The 22,580-nt window shown below is 36.8% G+C and overlaps 2 protein-coding genes and 1 long non-coding RNA gene across 13 annotated transcripts in view; 2 read left to right on the forward strand and 1 right to left on the reverse strand.

Moving 5' to 3' along the window:
• LOC104911154 (uncharacterized) overlaps positions 1–1,197 on the forward strand; it is a 143,570-nt gene extending 142,373 nt beyond the window's left edge. Inside the window, exon 7 of the mRNA XM_085225108.1 lies at positions 1,181–1,197. The gene's annotated coding sequence lies outside the window, so the exon portion shown is untranslated. The remainder of the gene's footprint in view (positions 1–1,180) is intronic.
• Positions 1–16,028, reverse strand: part of CDIN1 (CDAN1 interacting nuclease 1) — a 114,801-nt gene extending 98,773 nt beyond the window's left edge. For 3 of the 7 annotated variants that reach the window (XM_085225101.1, XM_085225100.1, XM_085225099.1), the window contains exon 1: positions 15,735–16,026. In XM_085225101.1, the coding sequence (XP_085081227.1) occupies positions 15,735–15,835 (101 nt within the window). In that variant the 5' untranslated portion in view covers positions 15,836–16,026. Of the gene's footprint in view, positions 1–15,734 lie in introns of all 7 variants that reach the window. The other 4 variants (XM_085225097.1, XM_085225095.1, XM_085225094.1 and 1 more) reach the window with 4 other exon arrangements.
• Positions 16,029–16,055: 27 nt separating this feature from the next.
• Positions 16,056–22,580, forward strand: part of LOC116216674 (uncharacterized) — a 98,082-nt gene continuing 91,557 nt past the window's right edge. For all 5 annotated transcript variants that reach the window (XR_014883602.1, XR_014883599.1, XR_014883600.1 and 2 more), the window contains exons 1-2: positions 16,056–16,373; positions 19,417–19,514. This is a non-coding gene — a long non-coding RNA (uncharacterized LOC116216674). The remainder of the gene's footprint in view (positions 16,374–19,416; positions 19,515–22,580) is intronic.

Raw genomic sequence — 22,580 nt, forward strand, 5'->3', positions numbered from 1 at the left:
TGTGAAAGGGGTGACATGTTCATTTCAGCCTTAAAGATACCAATTTAAAAACAAGACAAAATTAAAGCTCACTTGCAGAGCTATAGCACTAATCAATTTTGAAATTCAGCAACATCCATTTCATTAAACTATAGAACAGCTCAAGTCAAAGGATGTGAATATGAATCACTTACTAAAAAGTATCTTAGCATCAAAGTTGATTTTGTACCTTTGTTAGATTTAAAAGTAAAAGTTGAAAATAAGGACTCTGAGCCTTAAGACTTCCTGCATTTCAAGTTTGCCCTATGCAATAATAATAAAATAGGTTAAATGCAGGCATATACATGTAGCTCTGCTGCTTATAGACAGGGTTATGAGAATAACTATGACAAAGCTTTGAGAAGGCTACTTGAGAAGAGTCATCACTTCTATGACCTTGACATTGGTTGGTCTCACAACTTCTATGCAATTTAGTGATGTGCAAGAACAGATGATGGTGCAATACATAGAAATGGCAGCATTTAAAATTCATAGTAGCATAAGGCCATTACTTTTCCCACTGGGCCACTTGAACTTTAATAATGTCTGACCTAGTTGGCCAATAAGTTCTAGCAGCAGACAGAGGAAAATTGCTAGTATTAGATACTGTTTGAATGATTTTTCATTTAGAAAGACTTAGAAGTTCCTTTAAGAACAGGGCACCAATTCCTCCTGTAGACACCTCATTTTTTGGTGTCTGCTGTAATGGCCAATATATTTTAAAACAACTGCAGACAACACACAATTTGTATCAGATGTGAAAAAAATAAAATCCAGAGGTAAACACAAATTACCAACGCAGCCAATGATCATCTCCTTTCATCAATACAAAAACTAGCTTTTGGCAGTAGTAATAGAAGCGTAGCTCAAAATAAGCAATATTCTAATTACTACAAAGTATTTCTGATCCAGTCCCTGCAAAGTCAAAAGTGAAGTTAGAAGAAAGTTGCTGTTTCCCCATTACTTCAAATTGATGATGAGAAGAACAGCAGGACATTTTCAGAGTGGATAAACAGCAGTGGATTTTATGGTTAAAGAACTCTGACAACACAGGAATAGAACAATGTTATTTCCACCTGAAAAAAACCTACCTCTTGGTCTTATCTTAGTAAGCAAGTAGATAATAATTTCCCTGAAATACTATTATTTTTTTTCCTTCCAGAATTAAAAACAACTGTTCCGTGATTGAAACCTACCAAAATGCCAAAACCACACAAAGACCCCGGTAAGCAAATACAAACGATAGTCACAATACAAGCTTTAGAAGTACAATGTCAGTGCTAAAAATGAAAATAAAATTTAGTCAAATATTAAAAAAATATTCTTAGATAGGACTTGAATAACTTTCAAACCTTTTCAACTTACGCATACCAGAACCTTTTTGGTATCCTTTGATCATATCGTCAGGGGATTCATTGACAAAAGAAACTGATAGGAGGAGTCATATAGAGTTTGTCTCTCACCATCAGCCTGATAATCTTAGTACATGTTCTTCCAATTTCATTCTCCTGCCATTCTCTAAAATGCTCCTTTTAAGTCTACAAATACAAAACTATTTTTATTAGTGAATGGCAATTTTAAGCTAATTAGGCTGTTCATTTTGTTAAAAATTAGCCTGTATGTAAAATGCATATCTGTGCCAATTTGAAACTAAACAAATCCCCAAACACCCTTAAGCAACTTGCTCCTAAAAATATATAATCAAATTTAGAAAACTATAAATTATATTTAAATTTATTATTTACAAGCAATTAATTACGAAGACAGCCAGGTGGCTTTCATTACATAAATTACTGTTAATGACACTTGCCTCATGCTGCTACTGTATTTAGCATTTGCATGCATCACATGTCAAGCACACACACTGTTGCACAGCTATCTCCAGGGTAAAACTGAACACCCTAAGTAAAAAAAATCTTCCAGTAAACCAATAGAAAATGGTTAATCCTTAAACAAGTGAGGATTGTATAGAAGATATAATTTAAAGAATTGCACCTGTATCAAGTATGGATTGTATAGAAGTATAATTTAAATTCCAGTTTGTGTGATTTAAGGCAAGAAATAAACCCATTTACAGCTAGTCCACTTGATTTTTCAAGCTTAAACTTGACACAGTCTATTAAAGTTTATAATTTAAAAGTTACTTGTAATAATAATATAATAAAACAGAGAATAATTGTTGTTACTCTACCTAGCTGACAGCGTACTATTCTGTATTATACATGCACATATTTACAAAATCTGCTTCAATCTTTCCAAAATTGAAGTCTTACACTTTACTATAAAGTTGACTGCACTTCTCAGGTATAGCTTACTAGAAGGAATGGCTTACATAGAGGGAAAAAAATAATTTTAACATTGGAGATATGGCAGAACGCACTAAGAAGGAAATTCAGCCATTCCTTTTTACAAGTGGTCTTCCAGAATTCTTTTTTTAAACTTCCCATCTAGAAGTGTGACAAATGCACTCACTGGCAGGTGACAGGAGAAAGTTTAAGTGAGGCGATGTGATCACAATTTCATATTACTCTATATTAAAACTTCTTTAGCCTTGTTTTCCACTTCTAGCAATAGAAGTTTCCCTTCTCTTCGTCCACTTTCTTGAGGATTTAAATTTTTGTTTTCTTTGTAGTGCTCTGAAAATGGCCACAATTACCAACCTTTGTTTCCTGTATTGTTGCAGTAAAGGCTGGGAGAAGTCTGATTCATGCCCTAGCTAAACAGTCATCACTGATGCAAACAGTCAATAGGTTCACCGCATAGCATCACCCTCATTAAGCACCAGCCTCAGTAAAATGGATTTAGACGCTCCAGTAAATAATGTGAAAACTAAGGAAGAAGGAAAACTAGTTCAACATCAAACATTTGCTCTATGTTAAAATAAACTGAATATGACCTCAATATGCATCAAGTCATATGGCATGACTCACTGACAATTCTTAAATTTCTGGGTTGTCAAAAACAAAAATATACAGCACATAAAGACTAAAAGATTAGACTTGGCAAAAAAAAAAAAAAAAGGAAGAAAAAAGTAAATGAGAAGAGGGTAAATAAACTTTACTGGATTTCAGAGGAATCTGACAACTAACATCCTTCAGGTAGCTTTCAAAAAGAGCCCAAAAACATCCCTACTTTATCCACAACTACTTTGAAGTCTTAGTATGTTACAGTAAAACAACAAATGCCACACTACCTTTTCCTTCTCCTGATTTGTTTTTAATTTGTTCTCACATTCAACTCTCAGTTCTTTGTAACTCCTAAGAATGGCAAATTAGCACAACGAGGATACCAGAAGACAACAGCAATTGAGAATTTAGAGGAAAAGAATATTCTGGATGGGACCCTTAACATTTCTGCATGTTAGTCAACAACCAACAACTTATCTGACATACTCTTAAAAAAGACTGTGTGTTCTTATAAAAAAGCGAGTAATCCTCTCCACTTTTAACTAAAAGGCACATGAATGTTTCCCAGTCAAAAATAAGGATGTTGACACCTTTATTGAAACCAAGAGATTGAGAGGCAAAAAGGAAGCTAACTTACAGAACAATACTAATTTGGGGTGGATACCTTTGGTTTTCTAACTTCTCTTTTTAAGTAGGTTTCTTCCAATCAACTTTCACGTACAGATAATTCCTCCTCCCTCACAACAGTAAAGCTTTAAGGCCAAAAACAGAAACAATGGAATTTAAGGTTTAGCAAGGCAGATATGCAAGTACTATTTTATTTCACTGCTATAAAGTATTTTGTTAAGTATTTTGTATCACTTCCCATTAAACCAACCACAAGTTATGGCTGTTCATATGTAATCTGTTACCTGTAACAGAAAAAAAAAAGGAAAAAAAAAAGGCAGAAGGCCTCTCTAGCCCCCTAATCACCATATCAATGACACATGCCACAACAGAGAAGCACTAGTTTATTTGATTGATCATGGTAGATAAACTCCAAATAACAGCGAAATTAACAAATGCTTGACATTTGCTCAACATCCATTATTCTGACACTGCTTTCAGGATTTCAAAGCCTGGGAGTATGCTTAATCAACATTCATATTCCCCAGTGAGCTACAGGCACCATATTGTGCCCCGCCTTAGTACTGATGAAAACTGCATATTGGCCATTTCCAAAATGTTCTGGGACTCCACACAGGGCCCCTTCTCTCCCTTGTTCCTGTTCTGCAGTTTTCTTTTAAACACTTCCAAGACAAAAGCATCTGCCAGTTTTTCTCTCTGGGGATGTATGCAAAATGAACTTAACAGTTTTAAGGCAGAGAAACCCTCACATCTAAATTCATTCATAGGACAGAAAAGGGCCTAAGAGGCCTCTCCAGGGACAAAACCCTGCTGAAATTTTCCCCGACAACAGTGGGAGCTTTATAAAATCTAAGTCCAGACAATTTCCAATTCAAATGCCCAGCATAGCATGACCTTTGTCAGATCTATGAGCCCTAGATGCACCCACTATTTTTTTATTCTAACCAGCACAGACATTAGACAGGGCACTACTGCTAAGCAGGAGGTTGAATATTTGCATGCTCTTCCATTGTGAAAATGTAACAGTGACAGCACTGTGTCGAATTCTTTTCCCTCTAGAACTCTAACTCCATAGGAGAGGCATAGCTGACAGATGACTCTCCCAACATCTGTGTTATGTACACTGCACAGCTGAGGAACCTTGGATCACTGTCACAGCTTCTCGGAGATGACCTACACCTTTCTTATATATGTCCATGATCAAAAAAGTAAAATCAGAAATTGAAAACACCATTTTTTAAAAATGAAAAGTAAATATGGCAAGAAAGATTAACATAATTTAGTCATTAAGCTGTTCACATATCAGCTCACCATATGTTGTATAAATGTCCTATACAAAATAATTTATCAGACCTGACACGTTGCACATCATGTTGTATTATTTAATATGCTTACCAAAATTTCATGGATCAAGCTCCACCTCTGAAAGCTTACAGAAAGCCCTAGAAAATATTTCTTCATCTTCTATGATTTATTTTGATTACCTTTTGCAGCTACATGATAAAGTGGAACTTAGAAAATTACGAGGTTAAGCTTTACACAGCTATTGCTTCAGAGACTAAAATATAACAGATGACTCCATGTCTATATACCATTTTACTTGCATTTAATATTCAGAAGTACATTAAACTAAGCATGTTGCTTTCCTCTGCATATTTTAATGATTTTTGCTGGTTATTTCAGTATACATCCACTAATGCAAAGTTCCATTGATATATTACCCTTGATGAGGAGACTAAAATGCTAAGAATTACAAAATACATTAAAGCAAATGACTGTCATGTAATTAATTCCACCGTCCCCTTTCTTCCCCTCCCCCCCCAGTCTACAAAGAAATAGATTAATTTCTCAAAGTAAATGAAACATTTGAATAATATTTTTAAATTATTGAGACTGAAAGTGTTAGACTTGCAGGCTAATATGACTAGATAAATGGACAAAATTTTCATCCAGAAACCTCAAAGCCACAAAACCAATCACATATAAAAATGTTCACCCATCACTAGTGAGGTCCATGTGTAAATAGTAAATTGGAATAAAAACATAAGCAGAAAGATAATGGATAGTAGTTACTGAGTAGCCAGTGGGATTTGTTTGAAAAAAGTACACTTAGAGAGCATAATAACAGACAGACATGGCTAGAAAAAAAAAATCAGACTGAAACCATGCATTTATCCTGTAAACAACCATTTTCTTTTTCTCTCTTAGACCACTGATGTCAAAGGAACACAATACAAATGAGATAAAAATGTAGTCTGACTTTTTGGTCAATAATTATACTCTCCTGTTTCTAATAATAGGATAAAGAAAAACATATTTCTGTGTCAGAAAACCCACTGCAATGAGGTCATTAAACACTGTATTTGGAACTGAACTTACTTGGCCTTTTTGGAGTACCTGCCAACTGTTCAAAACAAAATTTCATTTTTAAACTCTGTAAGAAACAGAAATTTACGTCTTCTTTTGATCTTTTTATATTTTGCGAATTGAAAATAATGAGCTTGTCCAGGAGAACATGTTGCTTACCTGTACTGAAAACTGAAGGCCAGTTGGATTGAGAACATGTATTTATATTAGTGCTGGAAATGGCTAATGTTCAATTGTTGATTTGCCATTAGGAATCTACACTCATTCTCTAGCTATTAGTGTTTGTACAACTCTGTACCAGTTCTAGCCTCAGAACATATGCAGGCATTCCACAGAAGAAATGCAAAAGGATTGGATACCACCAGTATCAATAGTGGATTGAAAGGAAGTTCTGCCATCTCCTAGCAGATCACAAATAGAAAGAGAGACACGTGGTGTCATTATCATCTGAGTCCTCAGTAACAATGAGGAACTCCAAAAGACTCTTCATATTAATTTAGATAAAAACCCCTTCAGTCATAGAAGTGAATATTATCTCTATACGGTCATAGCTTTTATGTTGTCTTCAGAAAAGTTTCTAGCAGGCTACATTACAGAAACTACTATCTTTGGTATCAAGTAGGTCTCAGAGAAAAATCTGAAAACATTCTGCTTTCTGTGGAAGAAGAATGTGTGCTATTTTTCTTCAGTGTTGAAATTCAGTTCTGCCTGGAGCTATCTGGGAATCAACAATACCAAACAATTTGAATACCTTTCAGGCCTAGATCCAGATATGCAAATAGAGAATATTCATCCAAATAGAGTCCACTTCAGCACCACATCCCACCCTGAAGCCATTACACCAGTTTCAACAGAAAATAACACTTGCTTGAAGATGCTACTCAAATGAGAAAGCAGAGGATTCAAGTTCAAGAAACCTCCAGCATAGAACAGGAAGACTGTCATTATCAATTGGGCTACTGGGTAGCTTAGGGCACGCACTGTACCATGTATCCCATTCAAATCACTACTACATTCAAACTGTTATAGACACTAGAATTTAAGAAACACATAAGAAAAGGAATGATAAGACCAATAAAAAGGCTTTAGTTGCAGACAAAACAGTTTCCAACCTAAGGAGTTTACAAGCCAGAACACTTTTCCATCAAGAAGTGCAGATTCCTGTTTGGTAAATTTAAGCCTGCTGACGAGAAGTTCATTTACTCTGAATTCTTTGTTTGAAGTCCAGGATGAGAACTCCATGAAATACAAGCTGAAAACTAATGATAAAGCATGAAATCTTAGCATGCCAATGGGAGCTTGAAATCTACTTGTATGGTACCAATTAGTCAAACAAATGAACAAGGCTTTTAACCATCACTGGACCTGAAGAAAACAGAGCAGTATTTTTCCAAACGTTTTCTAATGCTGGTTTTTTTTCCTTTTTTTTTTTCTGAACAATGCTCTATTAGTTGTGTCTTAGAAGACAGTTTTAATAGGATTATTACTGTAATCTATATTCTTACTGAAAACAATCCTTATCATTATTTCACTCGGTTTGAAATACAGTACAACCTTCTGAGACATTCACCTTGAAAAGATATGATATTTTCACCAGGAACTTAAAGAAGTAAACAATTAAAAATGATTCTCATCAAAGCATATATGTTATTTTATTAAGTGATATGATAAGCTCAGGGGCATATATCAGAACCAAAATGGTTTTAGTCATTAATTTAAGTAATAAATCATAGGTTCTGCCAACAATGACAGCAAACAGATGCTAACAAGAAGATGTATTATTTAACATTGCCATGTGTTATAAAAATGTAAGTGTTTAGGACACGTCTTAAATTTTTATAATAATATGCATTTAATACATTACTGTTTTGACACATACAAGAATCAAATTTATAGGTCTCATTCAGCACTTGCTTTCTCTTCTGTGAACACAGAATGGATTCCTAAGGGAAAAAAACCTCAAGAAGTGAATGTATCAAATGGATGTTTTCAACAAAATCAAGTTGTTTGTCTTGCTGTCTTGAAGTAAGTATAATAAGCATTGAATCTCATTAAAGAATGAAAATTAACATATTTGCCTATATGTAAACACAATTTTTTCCCTGAAAGTTCCCAGGAAATTAAAACTATTAAGTTCATCTATATACAGGTAACAAAGCATCTTATCACTGGGTAGAAAGTTACAGAAACAGTTCCTTACAATTCAGTATGTTGATATTGTGTAACTCTCAATGAGTGAAATTATAAGAATTGCAGAAGTTTCATTCTCCAGTGTATCCTATTATTTATTCTCTACATCACTTTAAATGATATAATGGAATGCTACAATGATTTTCATCTACCACATCCTTTGCCAAAATGTCAAAACCAAAAACTCTATGGTAGTTAGCAAAATTATCGAAAACATGATCTATTCCATTCCTCCCATTCATGCCCATCCTGTTCTCAGGACTCTGAAAGCCTGGCAGAATGATGATCTGATCCACGTCCTGACATATGAAAGCTTAAGAAATGCAATTATGCCTTTTGGCAAGCCCAGCCACACTAAACAGAATCACCATATAGACACCTTTCTCAGCACTGCATCTCTACTGCTAGTACAGCATGCTGCATAAGGTCCCTCTGCAGGAGGGCCAGTTGTTTCTACAAAGGTGAGCGCTTCTCCCAAACATTTTTGTTTTGCTTTAAGGAAACTGGATAATAACATTCCTGTTCGCATTCTGTTTCACATTCATTTTCAATCAACTTCTCCAGGTATCAGCACAGTTTCTTTCTTGGAAGTGCTTCAGTCAATGCTTTAAAACACTTGAGGAAGCAGTGATCAGAGTACGGAAACTAAATTTTCTTCATTAAGTCTACTGAAGCAGATATTAAAAATGCATTTAATATACTGGGGATGGCTGGTGGGCATCACTGACTGTGACAGGGCAGTTACTGATGAGCTGCTGTCAGACAGCCTTCTCAGCAGGGATCTGTGTCTAAGGCTGCTGAAGGACAGCAATATCTTCCCTTGTGTGTAAGCTCTATTCATCTCCCAAGTATTTACTAAATCACAGACCTGTGCACACAAACCCAGCGTTTCAGCGCATGCTAACAAATGATGGATGGCCTAGTCAATTCGTTATGTCCTGAAAGCGTGATTTCCTGCCATTCCAATCATCAAACCTCCAGAGCCTTCAGAGCTGATCAGTCCTGGAGAATATATTTTGCAGGCTCTATTAAAGGAGTAGAGGTTCTTTCCATTAGTCTCAAACTTTTTTTTCCCTGCCTGATTTAAAGAGATTTAAAGAGAAAACCTCCTTCCTCCAGCACCACCACTACCACTCTTATCTGTGTAAAGCATTCAGGGCATGTACCACTAGTGTGTTAGTAAAAAAGAACTCCTGGAACACCAGCCAGTTAAAAATACAGATTTTGTCTGTGATTACTATAAAACACTACAATCTTTTATTTAAACAACCTATACGTCTTTATTATGTAGCCTAGACAACCTCCAAAACATTTTGTAACTTAGCTTCTATAATCAAATACCTCTTACAGCAAGGGAGTGCTCAAAAGGACTTGTTTTCTTTGTATTTGCCTACTGAAAAAGATCAGAGCGCTCTTAATTGTGTTCCTTTTTAAAGGATAAGCCACTTAGGAATAAACTTACGATGTTCCAAAGACAGGTTAGCTGTCAAAGACATAAAGCTTCCAGATTTCTCCCTTTTCATAGCAAGGCAATATACTTGACAGTCTTTCTTTTGCATACTATAGGAGAAATTTTATTTAGCTTACCTATTCAATGATCTATAGGAACAGAATATTTACAACTCATGCTTTCTATTCTGAAGCATTGAACTTCAAATGAATCAGCCTACACCTGCTGAAGAGTTAGTTGTCTTAAGGTACTGCACATTTTTCTACAGTGGTATAACATATAGGAGAAAACTTTATGTCAGTAAGTATTTGGTTGCTCTAAAATGCAGAGACCTTGATTTTCCTTACTTGCTAGGTGTGATCCAGCCACATCCAGCACAAACCAATCCACATTGCCCTACCATTCACCTCAACCTTGACCTGGAGATTAAACTCACTTTTATTGCACACAAAGGTCATCTGTGTTAGGTCAAAATTCAAAGTCCCTTGTCAGCTAAGGTTGATATATTCCAACCTTTCCTACTCTAATGCATCAAATTTTTCATGGTGAGGTCATATTCAGCAGACAGTGTATTCAGCGATTTATTGTGCTATTGTAATATAGCCCAGAATATGATTGTCTGAAAACCAACACATGAATAAAATATTTTTCTATCTGATGTACAAAATCTCCTCTGCTCATAAAACTCTATCCTAGACTTATCTGCAGACTTCAGAAGAATGACTCAGTGAGGAACTGTTTCTTAAATAAAATCAAAAATTACCATTTTTACCACCACTGTCCATAGTGTAAGCAACATGAGTACAAGGGCACCCTAAAATCCACAAGTCAATTAAAATGCACATATGGTCAGTGTTAAAACTTCCACTTCATCCTTACTTAACAGCCGATGTAATCTGGCCCTTAAATCTGTAGACATCTGTTGGTCTATCTGATGACATCCAGCTCATTTTAGAATGAAATACTTGGAAGAGTGTTACAGGATGTACATTCCTACTCTACTGGTGATTATCACTACCGTATAATTTGTAAGGTGGCAAAAAGCAAAACCAAGTTAAACTTTATAAAGCAACACAGTAACATAATGACCAAGACAAGCCCTGCAGCTTTGACATAAGAAAGGATTTTTTTTCTCCCTCTTTTTGTCCTTGCCTCTTCTTGCTTTTCTTTAGAATTTTCTTTTCCCCTTTTTCTTTTTTTTTCTCTTCACTCTTATTTTCTCTCCTTTCTCTCTTTCACCTTCTCCCCACTTTCTCTTCTGTGTGATTTTTATTTTATTTTATTTTATTTTATTTTATTTTATTTGAAAGGAACTGGACACCCATGCAGTAATCCTTTCCATACCGCAGAGAGAAAAAGTTAAGAGAGAAGGAAAATACTTATCAGTACTAAAGAATTCAGAAACTACAACCTTACTTTTGGCTGCACATTTCAAGCAAAATTTCAAGATTAACCTTTAAGATAATTTTGCTGTTTACTAGATTGGACATCTTAGGTGGGAAGGCTTGTAAGGAACAGAAATGATACATGTATCATTTTGTATCAAATTATAATAGAAAATACATTGTATTTCCTCAAACTTACTGCTGAGGCATTCTCACTCATGTCTTTCACTTTCTAGTTAATAATAGCATGCAACAACAACAATAACAACTCTCCAAAAAATCCTTTCCATCTCTTTCAAAGAAATCCTGAAGGTCTACAAGTTACATGTGCCAATGTAGGAATTTTCCTTTTAAATGCTGTCTATAGCAATCAGAGAAATCAAAATCTGATCAAAACCGCGTTTCCCATTCTCAATGCTTTCACTGCTACCAATAGCTATTTTAAAATGTGTACCTTACTTTTAATCTAAAGAATAATGAAAAGAGACAAAGTTCTTCTGAGTTAAATGTTGATTTCTATTAAGAGGAGAATTAGTTTCCTTCCTATGTAGAGCCGAAGCATAATCAGTTTTTCATCTGACACATCAAATCCAACTAGTTTCAAGTCCTCTGAGGCTTCAACAGTGAAAAGAGAAAAACTGTACTGCTCTTTGGTTCATCTTAGCAAAACTGTAATATCTTAAGATCTGTAATATCTGTGCACTGGATGCAGATCAAGATCTGATACCAAGGCTACAAATATGAAGAATTTATGTCCAAAGGGAATTATATCAATTCATATTATGTTATGAATTTTTATTTCATTGTAAGAATATTTTCGTTACGCAAAATTTTAGTTTACATTTCTGAAAGTCTGTATACTGTTAATTTGCTTTTCAAATAATAAGCCAAAATCATTTTCTCATCTCTTATTGTCAGTGCTTGCATTTGAGGTTAAGTGCTTTGAAAACACAGCAAATGTTAAATTATGTTAGATTTTGCTACATATAACAGACAGAAACAAACAGTAGAGCAAAACTTCATTTACTCTGACGTTTAACATAAAAGAAAAAATGAATACGAAACTTAATAAATTCAGAGCTGCTCTAGCTGTAAGATCCAGATCATGTAAACAGAATAAATTAGTGCAAAACATTTGCCACTTCAAGGTGGCAAGGTGGGAGGTTTAGCGGTGATCAGTTAGTCTCTCTTTTCAGGTCTCTGCATCTCCCACTAAAAACTACTTTCTCCTCCTTCATAAGCCAGTCTATTGAAATCAGTGAGGTGGTTTATGTAGGCAGAGCATGAATTTTTCATTGATAAGCAGTGAGAAGTTTAAACTACGTTTTCATTTTAAGAAATAAAAGTTTCTATCCCTTGTGGGCACAAAGGCATCTTTCTAAACAAGAATTGCTAGATAAATGCTTGGAGACTGAAGACAGTTCATGTGCTTATTTAAATATTTTACCAACTATTCAGAAGAGGAGAGGCAGCCAAGAAACAGCAGAACTCTGTCAGTTTTGCTGTGGTGAAAGGCTTTCCAGATAGAAGAGTAAGTAACTGATTTCTCTCACACCAACAGGCTGGGAACCCATAAGTAAGACGTCTCTACTTAGTATAGCTGAGCTTGAATCCTGAGCATAGAGCTCCAAAAGCCACCAAGATGGCCAGCTGCCCCTACTCTCAAGCTCACTGCCAGTACTCCCTCCTGCAACTGCAGCTCCAAGGAACATCAGAGCAGAAGACAGAGAATTCTTCCATTTTGACTCAATCTCCAAGCTCCATTAGCAGCAGGCTCAGGCTTCCAGAAATAAAAAGGGAAACAAACAAACAAACAAACAAAAAACAGAAATAAAAAGAAGCAGATGAAAGAGAAAGAAAATTCTTTAAGGGCCTTTGAGTACAAACCATCACTGAGAAAAAGAGGTAAAATTTAGCAAAAAATAAAGAAAATATTTTCCAATTTACATTGTAAGACATTAGCATGTAGACACATTGTTCAACAACAAATCACAGTGGGGCACTTCCAAGGCCTAATAGGAAGTTACACATAATACCAAATACCCATACTCAAAAAATGAACAAACTCACTATGAGCCTATGTATTACTTTCTTCCTTTGCTTACAGGAAAGCTACTCTTACGTTTCTGCTGTCAGAAAAGCTCATCTTTATCACTGAAAAGGACGCTTTTAAGATGAGGCACAAAAAGAACACTACTTTTTTACTTAGAATCAAAGATGAAAATACTGTGAGTGAAGATCCACGCAGGGCAGCTGCTATAAATTCTAATACTTTGAAACTCCAGCACTGTGAAACTCCCTATATGCACAGTTTGCACTCAAAAGGGTTCAAAAAAGAACGCTTTTACAGGAATAAAAGTAGAGGCACTGAAAAGGAAGTCAGGCTAGAGGCACTAAGTTTGTTTAACAACTTATAATTAAGTAAGGAAAAGAATACAGACTGCATTAATTGTGGTATGGAAGAATACAATACTCCTAGCTGAACCGAAATATGTTCCACAGCAGTTTAATGTGAGAACACAAAAGTAAGCTTTGGGGACATCTGAAAGATGTGAGACTACTGAGTCAACTTGCAATGTCAAAAAGTTCCTGGAATCCCCAAATCAGATACAATGCAGTGTAAGGTATTCCGAGACTTAAACAGAATAGAACCAATTGTGGAAAAACTTTGTGTAAGATAAAACAAGACAGAACCATAAGTCAGCAAACCTTGCACCCTTTGAAATCCTGGCAGGAGGCAGAGGAAGATTCTATGAAGAAAACTGTAAAATTCCATTAGGATTGGGTATTAAAAAGCGAAGCAAAAGATTGTATAAAGATTTGAATCGGATGCAGTTATTTGACAACCATGTTCTATTTTTAAGAACTTCACTTCACAAGAAGTTTTCAAAGAGAAACTACGCATTCTGCTGTATTCAGAACACGTTTCTACTTTTTTCTTTTCTTTTTTTTTTTCCCCTCTTGGAAACAACTACATAAGAACACAATATCAGCTTGCGTATGAATCAAGCACTCAGAAGCTGGACTTTTCTGGACAAGTTTAAAATGATCTTTGAAAAAATTAAAGTTTAAAGGTCTGACCTAAACTGTATCACCGTAAACACGTAATGATAAGGTGATTCTTATACAGATCTAACTGCAACTAAAAAAACAAGCACTAAAATAAATGAGATTGTAACCTTTTCAGATCATTTTCTGCAATGCCCTACATGTCCTACAACTTGCCCTACAATAGGTAATACAATTTAGACACTAGGTCTCATTGAGAAAAACAGTATCACAGACGAACATGAACTCATGGGTAAAGAAAAAGCAAAAGACTAAAATACACAAGTTACAAAGGAAAATACAAATTACTAGCAAGTAGTTAACCACATGAGAAACAAAGCAGGAAATTACTCTTCAGAAAAGCACAACACAGAGCATGCAGAATTAGCAGTCCAGTGTTGTATATGTCAAGAAGCTCAAAGTAAGTGCATCCAATACATGCTAAGATTCATTGTGCTTAGCAGTCAAAATTCCATTTTGATAATCTTCATATCATGCCCAAATCCTGCTGTCAAAAATGAAGATGCTTGAACATGAACATGAATGTTAAAGTTGAAAGACAACTGCTAAGTATAGACATATGCTGCCACAGTTAAGTATTTCCCAAGCTGCAGCAGTACTGTGCAAGCTGAGCTGGGCTCCCAGCAATGCAACTCTATGCGCTCACTGAACCAGCTACTTTGCTTTCTCATCAATTCTTCTCTACAACAGGGTCATTGCCTCAGCTTGATTTTTAACTACATTACTTTCCTGAAAAAGCAAAAGATTTCATTGGACACTTTGAAAGCTTTGTACTGGTTCCTCAACCACATACTGCACAATGCACACAGCTTCATACAGCATCTGCAGTCACACTTGTGGTAAGACTAGCAAGGCTTGTTCAGGAAGCACATGAATGCTTTTTTGTTTTATTTATCTCCATCTCTCACCAGGGTAAGCAGAGCACCTAAGAAACTGCATTTTTCTGTATTATTACCTGTGTGTTTTAAAGACAATACCACACCTTTCACAGTGGAATTCAGTCCAATTCTACCCAATTTGGCACTAATAACCCTATGAGAAAAGCTGGAGAAAAAAATAAAAAATTCTTGCAACATGTCCTTTAAACTCTATGATCACTGTTAGTAAGCAAATTCTAGAAATGAAGATCAGTACATGAAGCACATCCTGCCATGTGCAACTTCCATAGTAGCCTATAGTCACTTGCGAGTGTCTTTGACAATCCTGAAGGCTGTCAGGTGAGGAAGCCGATGGATGCTCACATACAAGCACTGAGGGCACAGCACGGTGTGGGAGCCATGGGTCTGATAAAGCAGTATCCCAGGCCAGATTCCACCCTTGTTCTCACCTGCAGGGGCAAGGCCCTGAGCAAAGGCTGTCATTTATCAGGATGCACGTGGTGCTTCGGAGCCCTGAGAAGTGCCCTGAGAGCTGACATGTGAAGGGGCAGCAGAGGAAGGTGCACACTTTATTTTGTGTCTATCTCCTCGGGTCACAGAGAGCAGGAAGTATCCAGCTCCGAAAGCAGCAGTTTAGCGAGCTGCACCTTGTCATAGAATGACGTGTGTGTGTGTGTGTCCGGGTGGTTTTGCACTGTGAGAGGCTTGGAACTGGAAACAGCGGCTGGAGGACGTGGTTGGAGCTGATGGCGCGGCCTGAGCCCGCTCTGAGAGTGCAGCAGGCCGCCGCCCGGCAGAGCAGCCCGCCCAGCGCCGCACCGCGCCGGGGACAGGAAGCACTTACCTAGGGAACTTCTCCTTCAGCTTCCTCAGGCTCTGCCGGGTGGGCTGCACGTGCCCCAGGAACTGGGCTATTTCATCGTACTGGGCTTTGGTGAGCTTCATGCCTCGCGGCGCCAAGAAATGGCCGAGTTGCGCCGCTCCGGCCTCGAACAACGAGGCGGGAGGGATCGCACCCGCGATCGGGGGATCGGGGCGATGGCCCCCCGGGGCGCCCTTTACTCCCAGCCCGCCGATAACACGGCGCGGGTAACTGCCGCCCCACTTCCCGCAGCTCCGCCCCGCGGCCCGGCCGGAGCGGTGAGAGGGGAGGGGAGGGGCGGAGCGGAGCGGCGCGGCGCGGCCGGGCGGAGAGAGCCGAGTAGAAAAGCGAAGCGGGGCCCCGTGCGGGTTGGCTCTGCGCAGCCGCCGCTCGCATAGCTGTTGGCTACTCCCGGCTGTTTCGACGTGCTTTCCTGGCCCTCGCTTTTGGAGGAGAGCGGTGGCTGCCTCGGAGTGCCCGCTGGCTTTCCCATCTGAGAGGGCTGGAGGAGGGTTGGCAGAGGCCTTTGCGTTACTCTTTGCAGTGGCAGCTCAGGCTCACGGGGCTGGAGGCCAAAGCAGGGAGAAGCTGATCTGCAGCCCACTCCATTACAGTTCTAAGGTATGGCTTAGAGCTGTATGGCTTGGAAATGACTGTTTCTCCTGCTTTTTGGTTTAAAAAAACAAAACAAAACTCGATGCAATAAGTGGCACAATAGTACAGCAGTGGAGCCTAACTGGGGCTTGCAACTTTGCAGGAATGTGTATGCAGGAATTAAAGTTTTCTGTTAAATTTTAGAAGGGAACTGTCTCCAGGCTGAACCAGCCCAACTAGCTTAGCCATTTCCTGTAGGAAAAGTGCCCCAGCTCTCTGATGGTCCTGGTTGCCTGCATGAGCACCTCCATGTCCTTTTGCTGGAGGATCTAGAGCTGAATGCAGTACTGATGGGGCCTTATGAAGGGTGGAGTAGAGGGAGAAAACTGCCTCCCTTACTCCTCTTTTGATGCAGCCCAGGGTACAGTTGGCCTTCTGATCCTTAGAATTATGATTTTTTTTTTTTTCCCCTGGCATTTATGTTTAAAATAACTAAGTACTTTTTCTTTACTACTACTATGGGTACTTTAGAAAGAAAAAAATAGTGCTTCTTAAAATCTTACTGTGTTTGTTGTGAGATCATTTCTAACGAAGTTGTTTTTAAAAACAATGTTACTAGATATAACTTCTAGACTTATTTCTGTTCATCTCCCTTGCTCAGTACTATGTTTTTGATTATTATGTTTTTAAATCACGTGCTCAATCTGCAGTGCAGACATAGAGTAATTTAGAAGAACAGTAGTATGAAATAAACAGTTTATTGATAGTGTTTTGTGTGTGTATTAGGTGTATTTATCTGACATACATGTTAGCTATATATTTGATTCCTAGATTCTTGTACTGGAATAAAGTTATATGGGTTTCAAAACTGTTTTAAAAATTAAGTAAATAACCTTCTAGCATTAAAGTCCAGTAAAACCGAGATGAGCAAGCTATAGCGAGGAGATAGCTCTCAGATATGTAAACTGCTGCTTTTATCTCAAGGAAGCATTTACAGTGAAATGTGAAACATAGTTGGGAAGTGTAGTATGCAAAATATAACTCACTTTGTGCTAAATTAGTTAAGTTATTCCAATGAGAAAGAAATCACAGAATTGTTGGGGTTGTAAGGGACCTCTGGAGTTCAGCCCCCTTGCTGAAGTAAATTCCCTAGAGTAGGTTGCACCTCAAAGTATCTATTCACAGCCTCGCTGGACAGCCTGCTTCTGAGTTCTGTCACTCTCACAGTAAAGTTTTTTCTTGTGTTGTGCCCATTGTCCCTTGTCCTGTTGCTGGGCACCAGCAAGAAGAGCCTTGATTCCCACCCTTTAGATATTTATAAGTGTTGATTAGATCCCTTTTCAGTATTCCCCAGGCTGGATGCTTCCAGGGAGGCTCGGAAAGTCTCAGCTACAAATGGTTGGATACTGGGCTATGGGCTTCATTTGTTCTCATATTCCTCCCTTGCTGTCTGCCCTTGGCAAATGTTCTTTCTTGCCTTGGGGTTGGGTTCTAGTCCATCTTTTATAAAAACTAAGTTTTCATCCAAAAAGGATGCAGGACTGAAGAAAAAGAAGTAGTGGGAGAACCAAATTATTGGAAAGAAAAATGGGGGGAGATAATGAGCATGTAAGCTGTAGGGGCGGAAATCAGGAAACTTACAATACATCTGGCAGAGTACTTCCAGTAATAATTATCATTGCTTGATGATAGTCTTAGCTACAGTTGGTGTATGATAGTAAGTAATGGCACCTTGGTCTGTTTTGTTTGGCTAGTTTATTTTTATTTATTTTTATAATTTTGTGCTAGTTTGTAGTTGTAACTGTTATTAGCAGATGTACTCCATTATCTTGAAAAAGTGATTGCATAGTGTGATTTACAGCCAAGTTCAGAGAGAAAATACCTCCACAGAGCTTAAAAGCGCTATGTTTTGAGAATACTTAATGATACTTAATGGTAGTATGATATTATGGGGAATCAATTCATGCACAAAGTGCAAGTTTTTATTAGATTTTTATGACCATCCAGCTGTCTTTTTATTTGACCACCCTACTTCTTCATAGACGCAATCTCTATTCTGCATTGCTTTCTGTAGCAAAGTTAATGCAAAGCGTGCTAGTATCCATTTATATTTTCTAGTCTGTTTGTATGTGTTTGTGTTGGAAACTGGTAAAACTAAAATCTCATTTATTGATTAGAGTGCTTATTACAATTTTCTGAAGTTTGTAATGTTTCCACTTTAGTTTGATGGTAATTCCTGCAAATATTCTTTTGTTGTGAAATGCAGTTCTGCTTGTGTAACATCTTTGTTAGCAACTGTATCTGTAACAGGTCTACTAAACACACTTCAGTAGATAGAGCTTGGGATACAGTTGTTACCTCATAAACAAGGAGAACCCTCAGTTTTTTTAATCTCATTTTTATCCATGGGTTTTAATGTACTTTTTGAAAGTGATTGTGCTGTGAAAGAAACCATGATATGTTCAGTTTTTTATCCAAAGGAAAAAAAAGAAAGGAACAGTTGGTCTATACATCACTGTTAAACACTGACAATTTTGCCAATTCACTAGTCACTGTAAGTTTCTGATCTTTTTTTCCCCCTACAAGTATTCATAGAATTGCTTGGCACCACAACTATGTGAAAAGCATGACAATAGCAGAATGGTTATACAAGATATTCAAGGGGGCAAGTAGACATTTTTTTTGTTCTGTGTCTTCAGCCAAGTTGCTAATAATCACCTGAGTAACTCAGTCAAATTAAGTCAGTTTTCAGTAATATTATATCCAATATATCTTTCTTTAAAATACTTATTTACTTACTGAATCAACTCAGGAAAGAAAAAGTCTGCGTTTGCATAGTGTTTTACAAACACTGCTTTACATGGGGCTCAATTTATCATCAATTGAAAGCATATCAATTTTAATGGACTTGGAAACAGACTTCTTAAGGTTCTAAGCTGCATGTTTATGTGTTTTCTGTAACAAGCTGTAAAGGAATCTTGAAAATAGTGAGTTATTAAAAATCAATTTCTATAATTGAGATGATAATATGCTCTAAGTGTTCTTATCCTACCATTTCTCTCTCCTGTAGTTCAACATGATGAAATATCTGGTGGTTGGAACTCCTTTTTCAAGTTCTCAATAGTTGGATGCAGAAACCTGTGTGAAAATATCTGCTTTCAAATTCAGGTACTTAATATTTATTCGCCCTTGTCTCTGTGTTTTAAAGTATCATCAACTACAGTATACTGCTCTTTTCTCAGGGGGATTTCAACTTCATTCATTGTGCAGAGGACATACTGTAGTTATGTGATGAATTACATTGTTTTCTGTAGGACCTTTACCTCCTTTGTTGCAGAATTTGTACTTGGGTGAATGAAGCAGAATCTACAGAATGAAGTGTTAAGGTAGTTTGACTGCTGCCCAGGTAATAGGTATTCTCTCCTTGCTTCCTTCGTGGACTTTTTATGGAAGCATGGAAGTCCATTGATAAAGTTATTTTTCAATGTGGCCTTTTTTTAACACAATATACACACTACTATGTGCCAGATCTTTAATTTAATTACATAGTTGCTATAATCTACTGCCTGAAGAGATCATCTTGACCTACTCTGGACAGTTTCTGAGGAATACCGATGCACTTGTATTACTGCTACTGCTGATTTTGTGCATACAGCTGTCAGACAGATCAGCAGATTCAGATGAAAACTTAACATGGCAGAAGAAAATAGCTATAAAAATAATATTTATTTTATCTAAATCAATGTGCGAGTCTAACTCTCTGTGAGGAAATAGGGTTGCACAGGGCCGCAAGACTACTTTCCTTAGACAGTAGCAGAGCTACCTGGGGGATTAACCTTACAAATTACACATCTAAATTAGGTGCCAACCATTAAGCAATATGATTATCCTGCATATGTTCTTCTTAGAATTTACATTTAAAAGCCTAATTACACGAAATGCTAAGCACTGTCAATGGAATTGAAATTAATGGAAGTTTTACTTTGAACATGCAGGGTACTGAGCACAGTGTTCAGAAAAGTGAGGTCCTAAGTGTATTATGCTGCAGAGACCAAATCAGTGAACAGTTTTGGCATAGATCTTTCAAATTAATTTCTAGCATACACATAGATGTATGCGTATGTATATACACACCTACATAAATTTATACAAAAATGCATCACAGATGAAAAGGAGTATTGAGAATGTATTAATATATGTAATCATGCTAGTGTTTATACAATACGCTACTATGGTAATGAGCTTCATTATAAAATATATATGAAATTAGTATATTAGAATACATAGTATTCTTAGTATGCATGGCATGGATAAATTAAATAATGAGGCCAAATTTTGAATTTGAAGGTTAGGAAGAAATACTGCAGAGGTGTATTGCCTGTTTTTTTTTTTCTGGTAATAAGGCAAATCAAGCACCATCTTGCATTATAGTTAAACAGAAGAATTGAACAATCAGTTGATCAAAATGAGGAGAAAAACTTTCATGTGTTTCAGCTTGACTTTGTAACAGTAATTCTGCAGTGTGCACGTATTTAAAAAAAAAAAATAACCCAACTGAAATATTAACCCAATATATAACCCAACTATTCTGATGTCATAAAAATATACTTTGTGATAGATTGTATTCCATTTTCAGTATTTATTTTTTAGTTTGTTAATTGGCAATTAATTGCAAAAGTTCAATCACTTTGAAGCATTTTTCCCAAGCATTATTTTGAGACAGCAAGGCTTTGCTTAGTTTATTAAAGAAACTTGGTAGAAAACATAGACTACTTAGATGCTCTGACATACTATTTCTTTCTTTCTTCAGCCAAAAGAATTTCAGATAGAAAGATCAATACTGCAGAAGCCTAAAACTAGCCCCAGTATTTCACTTCATGGCTTTCCAGCAAATTTCTGCAAGCTAAACAAGTTCTGCCTAAGCAGGAATTATGAAAGAGAAAACAGATTGATGTTAACTCCCTGACCCATTGACTCAACCAGTCCCTATTAGCTGACTACAGGAACTTATATTTGTAGTATTGTGTTGTTATGGTAATTTGGTTCTTTTTTGTCCACCTTCTTTTACTCCCACACAGCGAAAAATGAAAAAAAAAAAAAAACAAAAAAAAACAACAAAGGCTGGCTTGTATAGCTTGCTATGACTCATCACATGTAATATTTGACTTCAATGGGGGCTGCATATGATTAGCTAGCCCAAAAATTAAAAGATTATTATGTGTAGTCTGGAATTCTAAGTGTATGACAGTTTTTCTGGAACTTTGATTTAGTTTAGATCAGATAAGCTTTGGGAGGGAAATAAAGGCATATTAAGGGGTTTTTTTTCCACTAGTGGTGAAATTTGTATTGTCACCATATACTTAAGGACTTGAGTTGAATAGCTGAGATTTCATTCAGTTTTTCTTCCAAAATACCTGATGTTTTATTGCCCAAGGATTCTAAACTACCATTGCATATCAACTATTTTTACTGCTAAAGAACTGTAGTCTTGAATGATGGTTGTCACAGAATTATAGAAATGTAGAATGCAACTAAACTCATGAGATCATGCAGGCAACCAGATCAGATATTTGATAGGATCAAATACAGCTGCACTATCTCATACAGAAACATTTCTAATTTGTTATTGTGGTTTCCATAAAAACATCGTCTCTATTGGCAGCATCTTCTTGTATTTTACCTCACTTGAAGTTTGCAAGCTTGTTTCTAATGTTTATTCCTAGACTCACGTATTGCAAATTAAAGCACTTTCTGCTGTATACTTTGAAGAAAGGGGAGAGTGATAAATTCTCTAGCTTTTTTTAACCTTTTTTTTCAAGGTTACTATACTGCTGACCCATGTCTCCAGTTTTTGTTTTGTATTGCATGCAAGCTCATTCCTTTTGATCATTTTTTTGCATGTCATTTTTTCAAAAAGGGTTGTCATTTTTTTCCTCTATCTTGCAATAATCTTAAAATCCAGTGCAAAAACTACTCCAGCTGAGGCATTTCATTTTGCTGACTAGGTGAAAATTCTAATGTTTTTTAAAGAAAATTCCTTCTTGCAATTTCTCAACTTACTGAAAAAAAAATCACATTACAAGTTTAATTCTGCTTTAACACACTCTTCAGTGGCTCATGGAAGTAGCCCTCTTAAGGAGAAGTAAAACATATATAATGCAATAGATATCCAGACCCGTCTCTCATAATAGGGGATTCAGGGTGCAAATCATAAGAAAATAATAATCTGGAATA

The sequence above is a fragment of the Meleagris gallopavo genome, chromosome 5 (assembly GCF_905368555.1).
Source record: "Meleagris gallopavo chromosome 5, MGAL_WU_HG_1.1, whole genome shotgun sequence".
In the NCBI taxonomy this organism is placed as follows: domain Eukaryota; kingdom Metazoa; phylum Chordata; class Aves; order Galliformes; family Phasianidae; genus Meleagris; species Meleagris gallopavo.